This window comes from Puntigrus tetrazona, unplaced genomic scaffold, assembly GCF_018831695.1.
Source record: "Puntigrus tetrazona isolate hp1 unplaced genomic scaffold, ASM1883169v1 S000000174, whole genome shotgun sequence".
Classification (NCBI taxonomy): Eukaryota; Metazoa; Chordata; class Actinopteri; order Cypriniformes; family Cyprinidae; genus Puntigrus; species Puntigrus tetrazona.
This window is the reverse complement of record NW_025047845.1, coordinates 51,387-69,772: the sequence shown is the minus strand read 5'-3', so window position 1 is coordinate 69,772 and position 18,386 is coordinate 51,387. Positions and strand designations below refer to the sequence as shown.

The 18,386-nt window shown below is 39.8% G+C and overlaps 1 protein-coding gene and 1 long non-coding RNA gene across 2 annotated transcripts in view; one reads left to right on the top strand and one right to left on the bottom strand.

The window, feature by feature from the left end:
- The window catches only part of LOC122333046, a 33,161-nt gene extending 26,305 nt beyond the window's left edge, over positions 1-6,856 (top strand). Inside the window, exon 3 of the long non-coding RNA XR_006248574.1 lies at positions 6,751-6,856. This is a non-coding gene — a long non-coding RNA (uncharacterized LOC122333046). The remainder of the gene's footprint in view (positions 1-6,750) is intronic.
- Positions 6,857-7,796: 940 nt separating this feature from the next.
- LOC122333045 (nuclear factor 7, brain-like) lies at positions 7,797-12,154 on the bottom strand. The gene is given in 7 exon segments (XM_043230545.1): positions 7,797-8,538; positions 10,446-10,567; positions 10,649-10,671; positions 10,754-10,984; positions 11,183-11,278; positions 11,497-11,856; positions 11,858-12,154. Coding segments are annotated over 7 exon segments (1,356 nt in total). The 5' UTR covers positions 11,894-12,154; the 3' UTR covers positions 7,797-8,050.
- Positions 12,155-18,386: the final 6,232 nt, after the last annotated feature.

Below are 18,386 nucleotides of genomic sequence, written 5' to 3'. Positions count from 1 at the left end.
ACGGGCTGACCTCCGAGGGGCAAGCACTCCCTCAGTATGAAGACCAGAAGGTACTATCCTTTCCCTCACAATGGGTTCCATACCCTGTTCTCCAGCTGCACCCAAAACCACACCCACTGGAGGCAAACCCATTGACAACATTTCTTGACCCTCAGGCTGCATTGGACGCTTAACATCCTGAGCTTCCGCTCCCTCAGGGGTGGAATTTGCGGCAACCCGAGGCATGCCTGGTACCAACATCATCAAGTCGACCTCGTCTTCCTCTTCATCCTCTTCGGGGGTTTTCTGACTCTCCACCACCCCAGCAGGCTGTTCCGGCAACACATCCTCCTGAACACAGGCTTTCAACAAGGAACGATGCACTCTCCGTACCTTAGCCTGATCCGTAACCGGTGCAATGGTATACACCACCCCTCCTTCTTTAGGGGGGTGGACCACCCGATAGATTACAGAACTCCACAAATCCTGGATCTTGTGGCGGCCTCGCACTCCAAGATCTTTTAAATAAACTAACTGACCCTCTAATAAGGGCAGATCTCGAACTAATTGGTCATGCCGTTTCTTCCGACCAGGCGGCTGCAGCCAGCAGCCGGACCTGTGCCCCTTCAAAGGCAACCTGTAATCGCCTCACGATGTTCTATAACCCTGCTATGTACACTCCCTGCGACTGGTTCAGGCACCCTACCAAGTAGAAAGTCTATCGGCAACTGCGGTTCTTGACCAAACATTAAATAATAAGGGGATTCTCCAGTCACTTGGTGAGGAATGGTATTATAACAAAATAATACCTGTGACAAACAAGACACGATCCCTTTTCCTGGAAATTCGGCAATGTTAAGCAGTAAACTATACAAAGTGCGATTAAATCTCTCACATTGCCCATTTGCCGGCCGGGTGGTAGGGAGTGGTACGAGATTTTCTTACCTGGTAAAGTTCGCAGAGTTGTCTAATAAGAGTAGATTCAAAGTTACGGCCCTGGTCAGAATGAATCCGGCCAGGGACACCAAACTTATAAAACCACTCTTGAACTAATACCTGGGCCACGGTCTCAGCCCTTTGGTCATGCGTGGGCACTGCCATAGAAAATTTACTAAATACGTCGGTCATCACCAGTATGTTCTCCTGTCCAGAGTATGATGGTTCCAGTGTCGTGAAGTCAATGGCCAAAACTTTGTTAGGCCGTGAGGCCAGTAAGTGACCCATAAACGCATGTGCCACTGGCTGATTGTCTTTAGCCAGCTGACAGCGTTCGTATTGCTGACACCATCGAGCTATATCAGCCAGCATATTTGGCCAGTAACACCGCTGCCGAATCAACTCACTAGTGCGTTCCACCCCTTGATGCCCATGTTGTTGGTGCAGCTGCATCAAAACCTCTTCCCTCAAAACATCAGGCAGCACCAACTGATAACACTCCTCCCCTCCATCCGGTCTGAATATCCCCCGATTCAAAACCCCCTCTCTTTCCTCCAATCGGTTCCATTGTTGTAGGAGGGTCAAAGCTTGTTTTTGTAGCTGCCGCCGTGCCTCCGGCCCTGGGCGTTGGCCCTGTTCCCAGAACTTTAGCACTGGTCCAATAACCGGATCATCCTCCTGCATAGAACGCAAATCAGAGAATGAATACCCCGGCAATGCACTCACCGCCCTAACATCTGCCTGTACTGCAACCCCAGCGCCAATAACCTGCTGCAATGACTCAGGGACCCTAACGCCCACAGACAACTCCTTGGCTCCACATGACAAGACAGGATTCTGGCGGGAGAGGGCATCTGCATTGCCATTACTCCTGCCGGATCTATACCTTACCTCAAAGTCGAATGCAGCCAACTCCGCAGCCCAACGTTGTTCTGTAGCACCAAGCTTTGCAGTGGCTAAATGACTCAAGGGATTATTATCAGTGAACACGATACATTTGTGCCCCAGAAGATACTCCCTGAATTTTTCAACCATGGCCCACTTAAGAGCGAGAAACTCCAATTTCATGGAGCTATAATTGGTCATATTACGCTCAGTGGGCCTTAGGCTACGACTGGCATACGCTATAGGTCGAATCTTTCCTTCAACCTCTTGGGAGAGTACCGCCCCCAAACCACCATGGCTAGCGTCTACTTCCAGGATAAAGGTTTTAGTAAAGTCTGCGTAAGCCAGTACTGGGGCAGATGTTAATTTTTCTTTTAGGGCCTCAAATGCAATCCTACACTGCTCAGTCCATGCATGGCCCAACCTCTGCCCCTTTTGTTTGCCTGACTTACCTCCCAATACCTCTGCAACCAACCTATGCAGGGGTGCGGCCAACATAGCAAACCCTTCTACAAAGCGCCTATAATAGCTCACAAACCCAAGGAAGGTTCGTAACTCGGACACGGTCTCAGGGCAACGCCATTGCGCAACAGCCTCAATTTTACCTGGGTCAGTTTTACGCGCATTGCGCCAGATATAACATGACCCAAGTACTTCACCTCAGGTCTGAAGAAAGCACATTTCTCCAGTTTCGCCTTAAGTCCTTCCTTCTCCAGACGACCCAAAACCATCTCCAGTCTCTCCACATGCTGTGCTATCGAGGATGAAAACACCACCACGTCATCAAGATACAGCAGCAAGGACTGATACTGCTGATCACCGAACAAACGCTCCATTAACCTCTGGAACGTACTTGGGGCATTACAAAGGCCGAAAGGCATACGATTCCATTCAAATAATCCAAACGGCGTACAGAATGCAGTCTTCGGCTTATCAGGCTCTGAAACGGGAACCTGCAAGTACCCGCTGGCCAAATCAAAGGTAGAGAACCAGCGAGCCCCAGCCAATGAATCCAAAGACTCCTCGATCCGAGGGCAAGGCTTAACGCATCCCTCTAGTTTTGGCATTCAGGTGGCGATAGTCACGCACATGCGCAGACTACCGTCCTTCTTTTAACCAAAACTATCGGCGATGCATAAGGGCTACAACTCTCCCGAACAATTCCAGCCTCTAACAACTGGTTAATATGGATTTTTACCACCTCATATTCAGAAGGGGGGATCCGTCGATATCGTTGATGCACTGGGACACTGTCCAATAGCGGGATGTCATGAGAGATGAGGCGAATACAGCCTAGATCGCTCTCGTGGTTCGAAAATACAGTTTGGTATTTTTTCAATAAAGCCCTAACCTGACCCTGCTCCAAACCAGATAAAACAGACAAATCAAGGGACTCAATCATTTGGGACACAGAAGAAGCCCCCGCTGCACTATGGGACTGAACAGTAGCAGCTACTAATTTCTCTTCACTAATCCCTGCTGGCAAACTGACTATATAAACCTCTTTCAAGTTACCCACCACCGTTGTAGGACGAAGTGTTATCTCCACTGTGCCAACGTTCACTATAGGCACATAAACAGTCCCTCGATTTACCCTTACCAAAGCAGGTGATGCCAAAAGACCTGCTTGAAGACCTGATTCAGGAGGTTCAAACAGGACGATATTCCCAAAATACTGGGCTGAACAACTTGCGGCCACTAACTTCATTGTGCCACCTGGAATACGGTACACTCTCCGCCCACGCACCCTTACACACCCCACATGATCGGAAAGGGTCCCAGCACTTACTTTATGACAATGCTGTAGCGCGCTTGACACACCAGGGAACTGTGTGATTACTGGAAGGTCAAAGAGGGCAGTGCAATGCTGTCCGAAAAGCTCCTGATAACACCGACCAAGGATGTTCATCCCCAGCACACCAGGGACCTCTAAACTCATATCACCAGGAGGATCTCGAACCACCAAGCGACCAACCTACCACAAAGTTCCACATCTAGCTCCAAATACCCAACATATGGTATAGTTGGCCCATTGGCAGCCAGTTGTAACCACTGACAATTCCGAGGCGATCCTGGCCCCATGGTTCAAAATGCTGACAGAAGCAGCTTTGGTGATTATCGACACCATTGAACCCGTATCCACCAAACAGAGCACCGACACACCCCCATAAGAGCAACCACATGTGGACAAGAGGAAATCAACTTAGAAACGGAGGTGGTATACGCTCGTCTTACGCCAGAGTCAATTTCTTCCCCACCCAGGCTGTGACTCTGCGGCCCGGTGGGAGCTAGTTTTCAGGCGGTCTGGAGGAGCGCGACTGTCCATTCTCAGCTGTGGAAGAGCCAGACATGGGCTGCCGAGTGTGGGGAAAATTTCTTTCCCAAGCACACTCACGAGCAAAATGCCCGGCCGTTGACACCGTCTACAGATAATAGGGCCAGACTGAGAACGATTACGTGCATGTGAAGTTTGGAACCGGGCAAATGTTTGTGTGAGTTGATCTAGCTGTTGTTGCTGCTGTCGCAACATTTCTCTCAATTCACCCAACTCTGACTGTTGTGGTGTCTTAACATCTTTAACAGATGTCCTGCCATGTACCCCATACTGAAGGCCATACGCTAAGGGGACTGACTGACTACGCCCTCTTGCCCCCCCAGGCATCCCTTCTTGTTCCCATCTAATCGCTTCACTGCGAACCTCCAACAAGGTAGTAGTGGGCTGACGCATGAACCAACTGCTTTAGTTCACGCCTCAAGGCACTATCCATAGCGTGCTCAACGAATTGATCCGCAGCAGAATTTCTGCATTAGGGATATTATGTGGCGCTCTGTTCTTAACCCTTTCCAATAGGCCCATAAGTGCAAGAGAAAACTCTAATAGTGTCTCACCCTCTTGTTGCTTTCTAGAAAAGAAGACCTCTTGTAATGCTACATATGACTGTGAACAGCCATAAAGCTCACGCAAAGCCTTAATGATTTTATCCGGGTCTCCGCGGTCTGTTTCAGGACGATACCTGATCTCTTCCCGTGCCTCTCTCTCCAAATGGTCAAATTGAAAAAAAGCTTGGTCTGCAGGAGACATATAACGTACCCTCATGCACGCCTGCGCCTCCTCTACCCATTCATCAATACTCAAACTCGTTTTACCACTAAATTTTGGACATCTGCGATCACGCGGCACGAAAGTAAATCGTTCGGGTGCAGCAACACCAACACTATAGGGTTGAGGTGTAACAGGTGGAGCCGTAGAGGTACTAGGCACGGCAGCATCAGGACCCGGAAACCCAACTGGCACCTGTGCCTGTTGCAGCCGTGCATTGTCAGCTTTTAATTGAGCTACAAGATCCCTCAATTCTTGCAATTCTTCTTCCATTTTTCTCCTTTAAAAACCACTTACCACCGGAGAGAAAGAAAAACCATCAGTTGGAATCACTAATACAGTGCACTGCCGTCCTGTTTCCCAAAAAAACAAACCCTAAGACAAAATACAAAAACACCAATATCTCTGACGCAAAATTATGGTGGAAACCCTGCCGACTGCGCCACAATGTGGCGTTGGGAATGATGGGATCAGGTGGCAGGAAATATCAGACTTCCCCAGTATGAAAGGGGACTAGCACTCCGATTACGCCACTATGGGAATTTCACCCAAAGAATTGAAAAGAACCACCTAAACAGGCTAACACAGATTCATCCCACCAATTAAGAGTCAGAGAAGTTGGTCACGAAACACTTTTTTTATTGACAAATCTTGGATGAAATAGCATTTAAAATAGTCTAGAAGGTTGTTGGATCTACACAAGACACTTCTAAAAGTCAAGGGCCCCCGGGCTGGAGCTTACCAAAACTAGGAGGACAGACCACACCACTCGCTGGTGACTCACTGCATTTCACTGTGTAGACACACGGGCACACTCACACACACATTCACACATGGGAAGGTGATCACGGCACGCTGTGAGAAGATACCACCACCTAAAAGAAATTCTCTGCCCCGGTGCTCAGGCCCTGTCACAACAAAGAAGGCAGGTCAGTAACTTGTCACTTGAATGAAATAGCATCATCAACACAACCAATCAAAAGAATTAAAGCACAAAAGAAAACAAACAAAACAACTTGACCATAAAAGTCACATAATTAGCTCCACTGAGTACTAAAGGGAGTCAGTTCGAATAAACAAATCAAAACCGAAAACAAAAAGAAATCAGTTCAACTTCAAAAGAGGAAGACATATGGAAAACCAAAAAAATAATTAAACCAAAAAAAGTCTGGAAACAGGACAGCACTGCAACCGTTAAAGCAAAAAAGGCGACTGTAGTGCAGTTTATGGACCTTCACTTAACCGAAGGGATTTGGATTTCAACCACTGATACGAGTAGTACGTGTCAATGCAGAGAACAAAAACTATTCGGTGAGCGTGTCCGGTTACCACAGCTTCTCCAGTGTTTAAGTACTTCTACGAACCCCCTCAGGTGGCCCGGCAGCAAGGAACATTGGTTCAAAACCAGTACTTGAGTCACGTCTCAGCTCGCGTGCTCCAATTTAGTTCGAGAGATGACGAAAGCGCATGAACGGCGCTACGATTAGTCAAGCGACACACCTCAAAAAGCGCATACGTTCCCGTTTTTATGGCACGTGGGCGCTGACGCAACAATAATGCACTATAAAAAGAGACTTGGCTCCTCCTGCCACACTTAATTTTAAATCAGCAGTATGCATTGCTAAAAACTTTAAAGACCATTTTTTCAACATTTAGATTTTTTTGCACCATCAAATTCTAGATTTATCCTTTTTTTTGTGCAACAAATGGAAATGGAAAGATTGTTTATTTTATTCACCACTTGTACTCTGGAGTGTGTTAGTGTATGAAAGACAGGCTCAAGTGTACTACAAGTGCTCACTAATAATGTTTTGTACTAGTTAACGCTTTTATGGATGTGTGTTTCTCAGCTGATGCGTTTGATGGCCACTAACTCTCGTCTGGAGCAGAAGCTGGACTCGTGTATGTGGACTCAGAAGGTTCTTCTGGGTCTGGTGTCGTTTCTGTTGGCCCTCCTGAACGTCCTGAATCTTCAAACACAGAGACTCTTATCACTCAGAGCCGTCCAAGCAGACAAGACACAAGCTAATCAAGGCTTTTTATCACGCTTTAATCTATAAAGATCACTGTGTAGAGGTCTTATAAGATCATGCAGGTGTAATTAACTAAGTCTGATTTTAATATTATATATATATATATATATATATATATATATATATATATATATAGTGTTTTATAAAAGTATGAATGTGTGAATAATAAAAAAAAAAAACACTTTTGTTATGTATCGCTGTGTGCTTTTTTTTTATTTCAAATGTGAGTTGGACGCACTGCAGTGAATGGGTGCCGTCAGGATGAGAGTTTGATAAAAACATCCACAGTCCATCAGTTAACATCTGAAGATCAAAAATACGATAAAATATGCAATTTAAAAATGATTTAAAATTATACATATTTAAAAATTAAGATTGTTTAAAAACATTTACATAAGTAAAAATGTTTTGATGAAACAATTATTTGATTCATGATTTTTTAAAAACTTTTCCCCAAATGACTCTTTATTGAAATACACGTTTTTTGACTTAAAATATAATAATTTTGACTTAAATATAATAGAATAGCATAGGAGTTTAAAAGAATAATAGAATTATTTCCAAAATTTTTTTTATAGCAAAAAAATTAATTTTAAAATAACATGATTTACACTTTAAACAAAAAGAAATTTAGATTTAAAATACGATTTACAATGAAACATACTTGAATGTGCTTTGCACCAGGATTATTGTAAATAAAAGTAAAATTAAAATATAGAGAAAAATGATTACTTGGCATAAAATTACTCAGAATACTTACATTTAGCTTGATGTACTAAACAGAAACTGAACAGAATATCAAAAATAATTGAATAATATGATAATTCATGTTTGTTTACATTAAAAGTGAGTACAATAAATCATATAATCACTGTTTTTAACGTAATAAAGATAAATTATTCCTCTAATTCTGAAACTGAGACAAACTTTTTAAAGAGATTTCATATTTAATCACATTGTTATAGTATTTCTATTTCATTGAATTCTACACTGAAAACTATTCACAATTATTCACGTAGTCTCATGTCGAACAAATGAAACTGTGATAAGAATTAAATATTAGTATCATGATGAGTGTAAAAGTTAAAAGCAGGTTGATCCAGATCTTCAGGTGTGTTCACTGATTACTGACAGGTAAGATATTCAGAGAGAAATCAGTACTGAAGAAAGGAAAGAGTGTGTGAGTGAAGGTGGTAGTGAATGTGTGTAGATGTGTGTTAGTTACAGGATCAGAGAATGACACTGTTCCTCTGTCATAGTCCAGATACACTCTCACACGATCAACATCCTGTTCAACAGGAAAACCAGCCTGTTCAGGATATCTGTACTGTACACTCCAGACATCAGTGTTAAAGAAAACACATCCCTTTCTTTGGTTTGATTCTGTAGTTACTCCAAGACTCCACCATAGACTCTCTTTAACCTCCACATCCCAGCAGTGTGTTCCTGAGTTAAAACCCTCTGAACCCAGAACACACCAATAAGAGTCAAATCTCTCTGGATTATCAGGAAGAGGTTGATAGTTCTCGCTGAATATCACTCTGGTCAGATCATCAGACAGAAGAAGACGGGGATGAGAAGTGTTTGGATCCAGAATCACAGGAGCTGATGAGACACAATCAACAGCTGATTTTATTCTGATGTTCATATAATGATCAAGAGTGAACCATACACAGATTATTATGAATTATGACACTCGTTCTATTCATCAAACATACAGTAATACATTTTCCTATCAGTCAGAGCTTCAATGTTAATAATTGTTTAATTATTTAAATTCATAATATACACTTTATAGTTGAAAGACTAATAAATAGTTAAAACTTTCATAAGTAGTAGTAATAAGTATATTTTGTTTAGTATATGTCAATTCTTTTATATTATTTATAGAAAGAAAGTTAAGAAGATATAATTTTTTGTTTGCTTGTTTAAGAAACTGTAATCATGGGTTTATTCCTCTTGAGTGAGAGAGATCAGTGAGGTGTGTGTTTATCTTGTTAATTGCTTTGCCCAATATTTATTCCTTTTGTATGTATTTTTGGTTTATTATTATGTTTAAGCTCCACTTTTTAGAGGGTTAATATAAGTTTTATGTATTGTTTTTCCAGTTCTGACGGCATTGTCGGGATATAAAGTAGACAAGACTATAATGTACAAGACATACTACAGACTCGTGTCCAAATAAATGTCTGTTGAAACCAAGAACGACCTGAGCCTTTGATTCAACTAACAATAATTAAAATATTGATTCTTCTGTGTCTATTAAACCTTTGAAAAAATGACACTGGAAGCTTAAAATCTGTTTGACAGGGCTGACACAGAGACAGCAGTTACCAGGTTTAGAAAAAACCACAAAATATTATTTATGTCTTACAATCATTCGTATTATCACAGAAATACTGTGATACATCTTTTGTATAGTTTGGATATAAATCACTGATGTCTATAGTGGAGATCAAAATGAGAGAAAATCACCTTGTTAAATTAAAAAGTAACTTCCTGCTTCATGTATAATGTTTTTTATTGATTAGTGTTTCTCCAGCAGCTGAGGATAAATGTTCTAGGTTTAAAAATGTAGCATTTGTTTAAAGCAACCCATCTGATACGGCAAACCTATCTAAGTCATTATATTCATGTTTTAATTCCCATTTATTTGTAATTTCTTGCTACACTGACTCAGTTATGACGTCTTATCACAGCATCAGTTAAAAAATGCATAATAAAAGCACATATAATTACAAGAAAACATTCTAAAAGATGAAAAAAATACAAATGCAGCAAAAAACTTTCACAACACTTCAATATTGTCATATTTGCATATTTTTATTATGGCTACAATATGTGTGTATGTTTACATATATATATATATATGTGTGTGTGTGTATTTATTAATTATTAGATATTAAAATGTTTAAGAATACTTTCAAACGCTGTTAAATTGATCAAAAGATTGCAGCAATTAATATTCTGTCATGAATTATTTTGTTTTGCATTTGAGACTAAACTAATTGTGATACTCAGTTTATCCAGAATCATGCAGTTTTACTCTCAGTGTTGTTTCAGTAAATATTTTAGATCAATCAATCAAACTTAAATGATATCTATGGAAAATAAAAAAGGTTATTGCTACTTTTTATCTCTCCAATTATCTTTTATTTAGGAATATAATATATAATATAATATATATAAACTCGCAATTCTAAGAACATATAGATCTTTTTTTCTCTCAAAATTGGATTTTATATCTCAAAATCTCTGAGAAAAATCGTCATAATTGTAAGGAAAAAATGCAATAACCTTTTTTAGTTTTTTCAGAAACAGGTTTCTCAGATATCTGCTGTATGACTCTAACTGTAAACATAACGTGGAGATAAGTTGTTCTTCTCTTAATTTTGTATATTTTGGCGTAGTAGCTCATCTGGTTATTCACACATAATGCTGAAATCTGTAAATATTCCCTCATGCATCATCTCCAGTGTATGTGTAAGAGCACAGATCTTCTCCAGACTCACTGTTTTGGACAATGTCCTGCATCTTCTTCCAGACTCTGAAGGCCAGGTTGCCCAAGTATCGTGGAACATGAATCAAAGCTCCAGAAGGCGTCTGTGGATCCGGCTGTGATGAGATCTGGACTCTGGAAGAACATTCAGGATCAGAACTGCAGTGGCTTTGGTTTCAGAAGCAGAGAGACCAGAGACACCAGCAGATCACTCACCTTTCCATCGTGACCGGAAACTCCTGCAGAACAAACACACCATTGATCATCAAGAACTCAATCAATCAATCAATCAATCAATCAATGGATGATCTGAAATCAGACCTTTAGAAAGCAGACGTCATTGGTTTTCATCATCTCCTCCGTGTCTTTGATTGTGTGTGAAAGAGCTGAGATGTGTCTGTTGATCTCCTCCAGCTTCTTCTTCATCACGTGCTTCTTCTGCTCCTCTTCCTCTCTCAGTGCAGTGATTGTAGCTTCTTCTTCATCTCTGAGAAACTGATGAAGTTTCTCAAACTGCTGTTTAATCTGACTCTCTGTGTGCTCAGCTTGAGACTGAAATCAAATCACATTCACTTCAATCATCTCCATCAACATCACATCAACATCACATCATTCAGATCCAAGAGAAACTCAGATACCAGACATATAACAGATCCACGAGCAGACTGAAGCTTGTCTTTTACAAAAAAAATAATATATATAGTGATCCTACAGCTTTGCTGAAAATGACTCTTGATTCAGTTTCTTCACCTTGATGTGTTGAACTGTTTTCTCAAACTCTTCTTTTATGTCTTCTCTCTTTCTAAGTTTCTCCTGTAAGGACTTCAGTGCTGTATTGAGATCCTCCTAGAATTGAACAAAATATATATAAAACACCAGATTACAGTGAAGTGAAGAGAATACAGTAATATTAAACTGAAAATAGTAAACTTTAAAAGGTCTTATCCAGTAACTACACTAATTAGTATACATAAAAAGCTGAAGAAATCATTATGGGAGCAAATACCTTTTCCACAGAAGACTACATGTCACATGAAGTTGAGCAAAATGAGAGAAATACCAACCTTATATGAAGGAACAACTTCACTGATTGGTCTGAATGTGTGGTTGACATGCTTTAGTGAATCTCTACACACTAAACACGCAGGCTGTTTGTCCTCCAGACAGAAGAGTTTGAGTTTCTCTCTGTGTAAACTGCAGATCTCCTCAGATCCTGATGAACGACTCTCATTTCTCTCCTTCAGGAACGACTCACACAAGTTTTTTAACACCAGATTAATTGGTGGAGTAGAGTTTGAGGATCTTCTCCTGCAGACAGGACACTCCTGAGTTTTCTTGGTTCTCCAGAACTGTTGAAGACACTCTTTACAGACACTGTGACTACATGATAAAAGAACAGGAGTCTTGAAGATTTCACAGCACACACGGACAAGAAAGCTCTTCTACAGAAAGGGAAGCCATTTTCACAGTTTGAGCTAAAATCGAAATTTTACTTTCACTTTCTGATCGTCTGTTTCAAAAATTAATAACCACACGAATCAAGAAACAACAATCTTCTCTGTTGAGAAACAAACCCAAAAGTGCTTCTCCAGAGTCTTTTTATAGTTGTCCTCTGATGGCTGATTCTTCTTTGTTTTTATCACAGAAAATAAAGTCAGAATGACAGAAAGAACGAATAACAAGTCATTCTCTTCCTGGTAAGTGTTTTAAGAGGGAGGAGTTTCTGTGTTTAACCCTTTAACATCCAACTCTAACAGGAGCCAGTTATTAATGTATGTATATATTTATTGGTTTATTTATTTATCTATCTGCTATTAGAATTAAAGCCAATGAAGAAACATCATAATTTCTTTCTTAATTATTATTATTATTATTATTATTATTATTATTTTGTTATGTTACTGCCCATTTTAAAAAGTGAGACGCAAATAAGATGTTTGATTCCAGCCACAGTCAACAGATGAACAAACGAACATAAGAATTTTAAGTTATTTATTGGTTAACAAGTAAAATTAATATATAGAAGGAGCATTGACTTCAGAGAGACCCAAGGCCAAAATAATAAACCAAAAGAGTTTAATAAAATAAAATATATAAATTACCTAAGGATAAGGAAAAGAAAATACAAATCATCTTCCTTAACTTCCTAGGCAAAAACACATCACAAAATGATATCAAAAATAAAGGCCAGATCTCTCCTATGCTCCAGAGTGGTTACTTAAACATTAATCTTTTTGTTGTTAACTGAAACCGACACAAACAATAATGACGAGGGATGTGGATGATCTGTTGGCTGCGGTGGAATCCGGAGCTCTTCACGCCATAGCCGCAAACGCCGAAGTGAGGTCGCCATGTGCCCATCAGGATTTGCCCAATCACGTCCCTCGAAGAACAGCCAATCCCTGAACACATACATTCAAAATACACAAAAGCCCCGATGCCAGGTACCATAACAATTATTATTATTATTATTATTATTATTATTATTACTATTATTATTATTGGACACAACCACAAAAAGCAAAAATGTATTAAATATAATGATATATAATTCAAATATAAAACCACTAGAGTTGAGATGTTTGCTGAAACTTGCTTTACATGTGCAGTACTGTTTCATAACTGTGACATTGTTAGTAGATCTTAGATTCCTTCCATAATTATCAGGGTACACAAATAATTAAAATTTCTTCATAAAGGGTGTTTAGAAATAAATAATATATTGGTGTATTGTGGTGAACATAATATCGGAGACATCTTATTATTTTAATAATACATTTTTGATGAATTCTGCTAATTTTAGTAAATTCAACAATTAAAAACACTGAACATTTTTAAGAACAATATTGCAAACTTTGTCAAATGTCATTTTTTTGATACACCAGATGTTCAAACCAAAATATTTGTACTTTTAGATTTGATTTGAGTCAATGTAGTTAACTTTAAGAATAGATTAGTTCACAACCAATAAAAAGCTTGCTGTTTCTGCCATGTTGGTATTTTCATGTGACCTACAATGTTTCATATAGTTTAATTAGTCCTGAGGCCCAAGACTGGTCACCCGTAGAAGATAAGCAGGGCTGATCTACTGAGAGGTTTGTGTGTTTGTAGATTAGCTTCCAGAAGTCATAGATCCTATTCTGACCATTATTACTTCATCATTGTCATTAGGATATGTCCCCAAAACCTTTAAACTGGTTGTAGTTAAACCTCTCATTAAGAAACCACATCTTGACCCTAAAGACTGTAAATTACAGACCAGTCTCTAATCTCCCTTTTCTGTCAAAGATACTAGAAAAGGTAGTATCCTCACAACTATATTGATTCTTATCTGTATCTGTGAGGATTTCCAATCAGGATTTCGATTGCACCAGCTATTAGATTGTAAGGAGGTGAATCAAAACCTGTAAATGCAATAAGACAAATCTGAGAAGGGATATACAAATAACAAAAGGACTTCAAAAAGAGAGTAAACAACACCACTCCGTCCCTGTTGTGTTTATGACAACCTCATCACCTTTGCTCTTCCTGCTTCCCCTCCTTCTGCCCAAAGGACTTGGTTTAAAGTTCATTAGGAATAAGGCATTATGTAACATGTGTCTTGTGATAGCACTAATCTACTGTTGCTTCATGTTTGGTCTTATTTGAAAGGTCTCAGTGCGATTGGTAAATTGGTCTCAATTTCAAAGTAATCACTTATATTATGGAGAAGATTAAAAACTTGGTAGAACTGTGTTCTGTTGAGAAGGAGGTGTGTCCTCCTTTTGGGTCTCTGAACGTGTTCCAGCCAGGTGTGACACTGGAGCACAGGAACCTAAACACCAAAAGGTTTTTATAACTACATTTGGGATCTCTTTGTCTGGTCTGAGTATATAAGGAAAGTGACAAAACACAACAAGGAGTGATTCTGTAGTCAGATCGGCCCGTAGTGTGATGTCTGTCCTCATACACCACACTATGTACTTTTTAAAGACCAGGTATAATGACCTTTTAAGTTTGTTTTATTTTGTTTTATGTTATTTTTGTACTTCTGATCAGTTGTGCAAATGTCTATGAATTATACCAATTTGGTACCTATTCTTGTCTGGCAAAATAAACGTCAATCTTGGTTAACTTATAACATTGTCTGAAATAACTTTTCTAGTAGGTTAGTGACTTCTGAGGTTTTCTGCATTGTTGGTGTGCTAGTGTGAGTGGATGGAGCTGGGGGCACGATTTTGAGATCTTGACTTCTGGCCACCAAACTGGCTTAGCATGCTATTACTTAGGGAACGCATAAAAAAATTACTCTTTTTGAGTCTATCGAGGAGATGGCTGCATTAAGGTAAGCGATCTACGGGGTAGTCTCCGACTAAGACCTGGACTAGACCAGATGTGTCGTGAGTCTGTTCTGACCAAACAAGGTCTCTAAGCAACCCAGACTCCTAACGAACGATAAGTCGAAACTAGGAAATATTATAGATAATTAATGATCCAAATTTAATCACAACTAGAGGGATCAGCAGTTACATTTAAATAAATATAACTAAAATCACGAAAGATTGGAGTCAGATAAAATTATGTATAAGGTCAGTACTATAATTGGAAACCCAAAAGATTAATAAATATTAGTGATTTTTTGAGGAGACGCAAAGGAAAGACCGAACATGCATTGACCTTCGACCAGGGCCTCTGGATTCCGTTCTGCAGGAAAAGGGGGGCCCTTACACAGTCACAGCACAACAGCAGCCCTTTAGTCCTCCTCCCTGCTGGAAGCCTGGCCAGTAGTTATTCTAGATACCACCAATACTACTTATGAGTCCTCTGGTCTTTCTCTGCCAGGAGTCCAAGGCTTTTTAAGGGGTCTCCATCCAGGAGGTTTGTAACGCTGCGAAATGGTCCACTCCCCTTACATTTGTCTTTTTTTTTTTTTGCATATTGGACTTGCGAGCCACTCAAGGCTCCTCTATTCTCTTGCCTTAGCCTTGCAGTTGTACAAACTAGGCAGGGACTTGCAAGTCCGGTAGTGTAGGCATCTCATTCTCATAGCGTATTGACGAGGCTCAAAGTTGCTGTGGTGACTATCCTTAATCAATTTGTCAAATTAGTCACCTCTTGGGTCTGCTGAGGATTTAGATGCTTACTGAGCTTTTGTAAGTCCAAGGAAACCAACTTCAATGTGCATTTCTTGACATTTAGACTTGATTACAAAAAAATTAAAAAAAAGTAAAACAACATCTGCTTACACATCTGCTTACTTGGAAATTGGTTGTTTTTTCAAGGTCATATTTCCACTTAATTCACTTATCATTTAAGCTCTTTGGTATCTCTTCATCCCAGCCAATATTTATTCTGCAAAGTTCTTGTAACAGCAGCTTAGCAGGAAGAGTTAAAGTAGTAAGAAACCCAAGAGGGTCATAAATGGAACTTACAGTGGACAGTATTCAGTATGTAAAATTATCACCTTCCATACACCAGTATACTCCCAGTGCTCGCTCTAATGGAAGCTTATCTTTGTCCACGTCTAAGTTTCTTACTTATTTGGTTCGATCAGTTTCTGGAATGCAGGATAGCACTAATCTACTGTTGCTTACCCATTTGGAAAGGTGAAATCCTCCTCTTTCACAAGCAGCTGTTAAGTCTGGGATAAGCAAGATTGCTTCTTTCTCACTGGATACTTAAAACTGTCATTCACATAGAAATTAGACAAGATTGTGTTGGTCACCTCAATACTCCAAGGGAGTGAGACTCACATCACCTCCTGGCCACCAGAGAAATCGTAGGAAATCAACATGATCTTCTGCCACTTTTACTTGGTGAAACATTGCTCCAATCCACCCATAATCCCAACTGGCTCCTGATGAAATCTCATCAATACTCCTGAGAGTCTGTTCGTAAGATCAGGGCCTTGAAGTAACTCAGGCCTTGAAAGAAGTACCAATGAATGAGGCTACACAATCAAACACCACCCTTATCTTCTTTTTCTTTGGATGGTAGACACCATGATGAGGTATATACCACACTTTGCCCTTTGTACCTTTGAGCTGATCCTTTGGAACAAGTTCTGCAAACTCATCAATACAGTCTGAAAGAAAGTTGGCATATTCCTTTTGAAATACAGGATTTCTCTTGAATTTCCTTTTTAAACTTTCAAGACGCTGCTCAGCTACTTGTTGATTGTTTGGCAATGATACATAATTCTTTTTGAATGGTAATTTAAGCTTGTAATATCCATTAACCAGTTTAGCAGAACCCAATTTTCATGAACTGCTTGTCTTCCACTGACATCTCTTTAACATCTTCATATGTCTTTTCACGGAAATCAGCATTATATTGTGATATCATCAAGTCATGCAGACTCACCAGTGATATTCGTTTGACTTGAACTGAAGCACTTGCATCACTTCCACTGCCTGTTTCTCTTAGTGATGGGCATTGACTACCCATCCAAGCAATGTTCTAACAGCATATGGCCCCTCATTACGACTGTTAATAATTTCCCATGGTTCCAGGAGCATGGAGGCATTGGTGCCAATTAAAAGGTCAACATCTGAATCAATTGAGGGGAGAGACACTCCTTTTAGATAGGACCATCTAGATAATTCCGTTTGAGTCGGAATGTTGTTCTTATTGACTGGCATGGTAGCTTGTGCATACACATCTGGAAGGGTAATAAAATTGTTGTCATGTAATGCACTCACTTCCAACCCTGATATTACCTGAGTAACCACTGACTTCTCTTGATTTATTGTTCGCAGTAGAATGTTGGCTTTCCTTCCAATCATGCCAAGTTGAGTCATGAGAGCTGTGGTACAAAATGTGGCAGAGCTACCTGAATTCAGGAATGCATAGGTTTGTACTATTTTGTTTCCATTGTTTGCTTTCACCTTGACTGGCACAATTGCTAGTACTTCCTTTTTACTGGCCCCAATATGACCACAAGCATTGGAAGAAATTGCCTGACTGGCATCTGGTTGTTCTGGCTTTCCTGTTCTTTTATCAAACTTTTTTAATGTGAAGCACTGTGGGGTGCTTTTGACGGCAAACTTTACAGATTTTACTCATGTGACCCTGGTTAAGACATCCAAAACATATTCCTTTTTCTTTTATGAATTGGATTTTATCTTTATGCACTTTTCTTTTAAATTGAGAACAATTATCCAAAAGATGGCCATTTGTACAATACAGGCGAAAAGGTACTGTAAGGTTGTGATCTTTATACAATGAGATTGTGTCAGATTTTGTTGCACTGTCCACAGTGGTAGCAAACCTACTGCTAGAAGATTTAGGCTTGAATGTTTTTATTGTAGACTTTGATTTTATTATTTATTTATTAATATTTTGACTTGCTTTTCAATGAATTTGACCAAATCATGAAATTTTACTCTGTGGCTCACTCCATCTTGAAGTTCAGAGACCTTTGTTCGCCATCTTTCTCTAAGCTTGTACGGCAACTTGGCTACCAGAGATTTTAGATTGGAAGCAAGATCCAACTCTTCCATGAATGCTTTCTCCTCCATTGCTTTACAGCATCCTCTGAGATACAACCTCTGAGCCTTTGGATCTTCTGCTTTGATGGCTGGCCATGATAAAGCCTTTTCAATGTAAGCATTAGAGATCTTGAAATCATTGCCAAAATGCTCTCTAAAAAGTGCTTTGGCTCTTAGATACCCTCTTTCAGAATCAATGTGAAGACAAGTTTTTACCAGTTCCTTTGGTTCCCCCCTTCTGTATTGTTCTAAAAAATATAGTCTTGAGCATCATCCACCTTGCATTCAATTACATGTTCAAAATATCTCATAAATGCCCTAAATTCCATAAGGTCGCCATCAAAGTCTTTTACTTCCTTTGAAGGTAGAGAAGACAGAAGTGTTTGCTTGATGAGAGAGGATGTGATATTGTTTTGCTTTTGTAGAATACTGTGAATCCCCTTCTTTTAGAATGCTGACTTTAGCAGAGGCAGCCGCCAATTCAG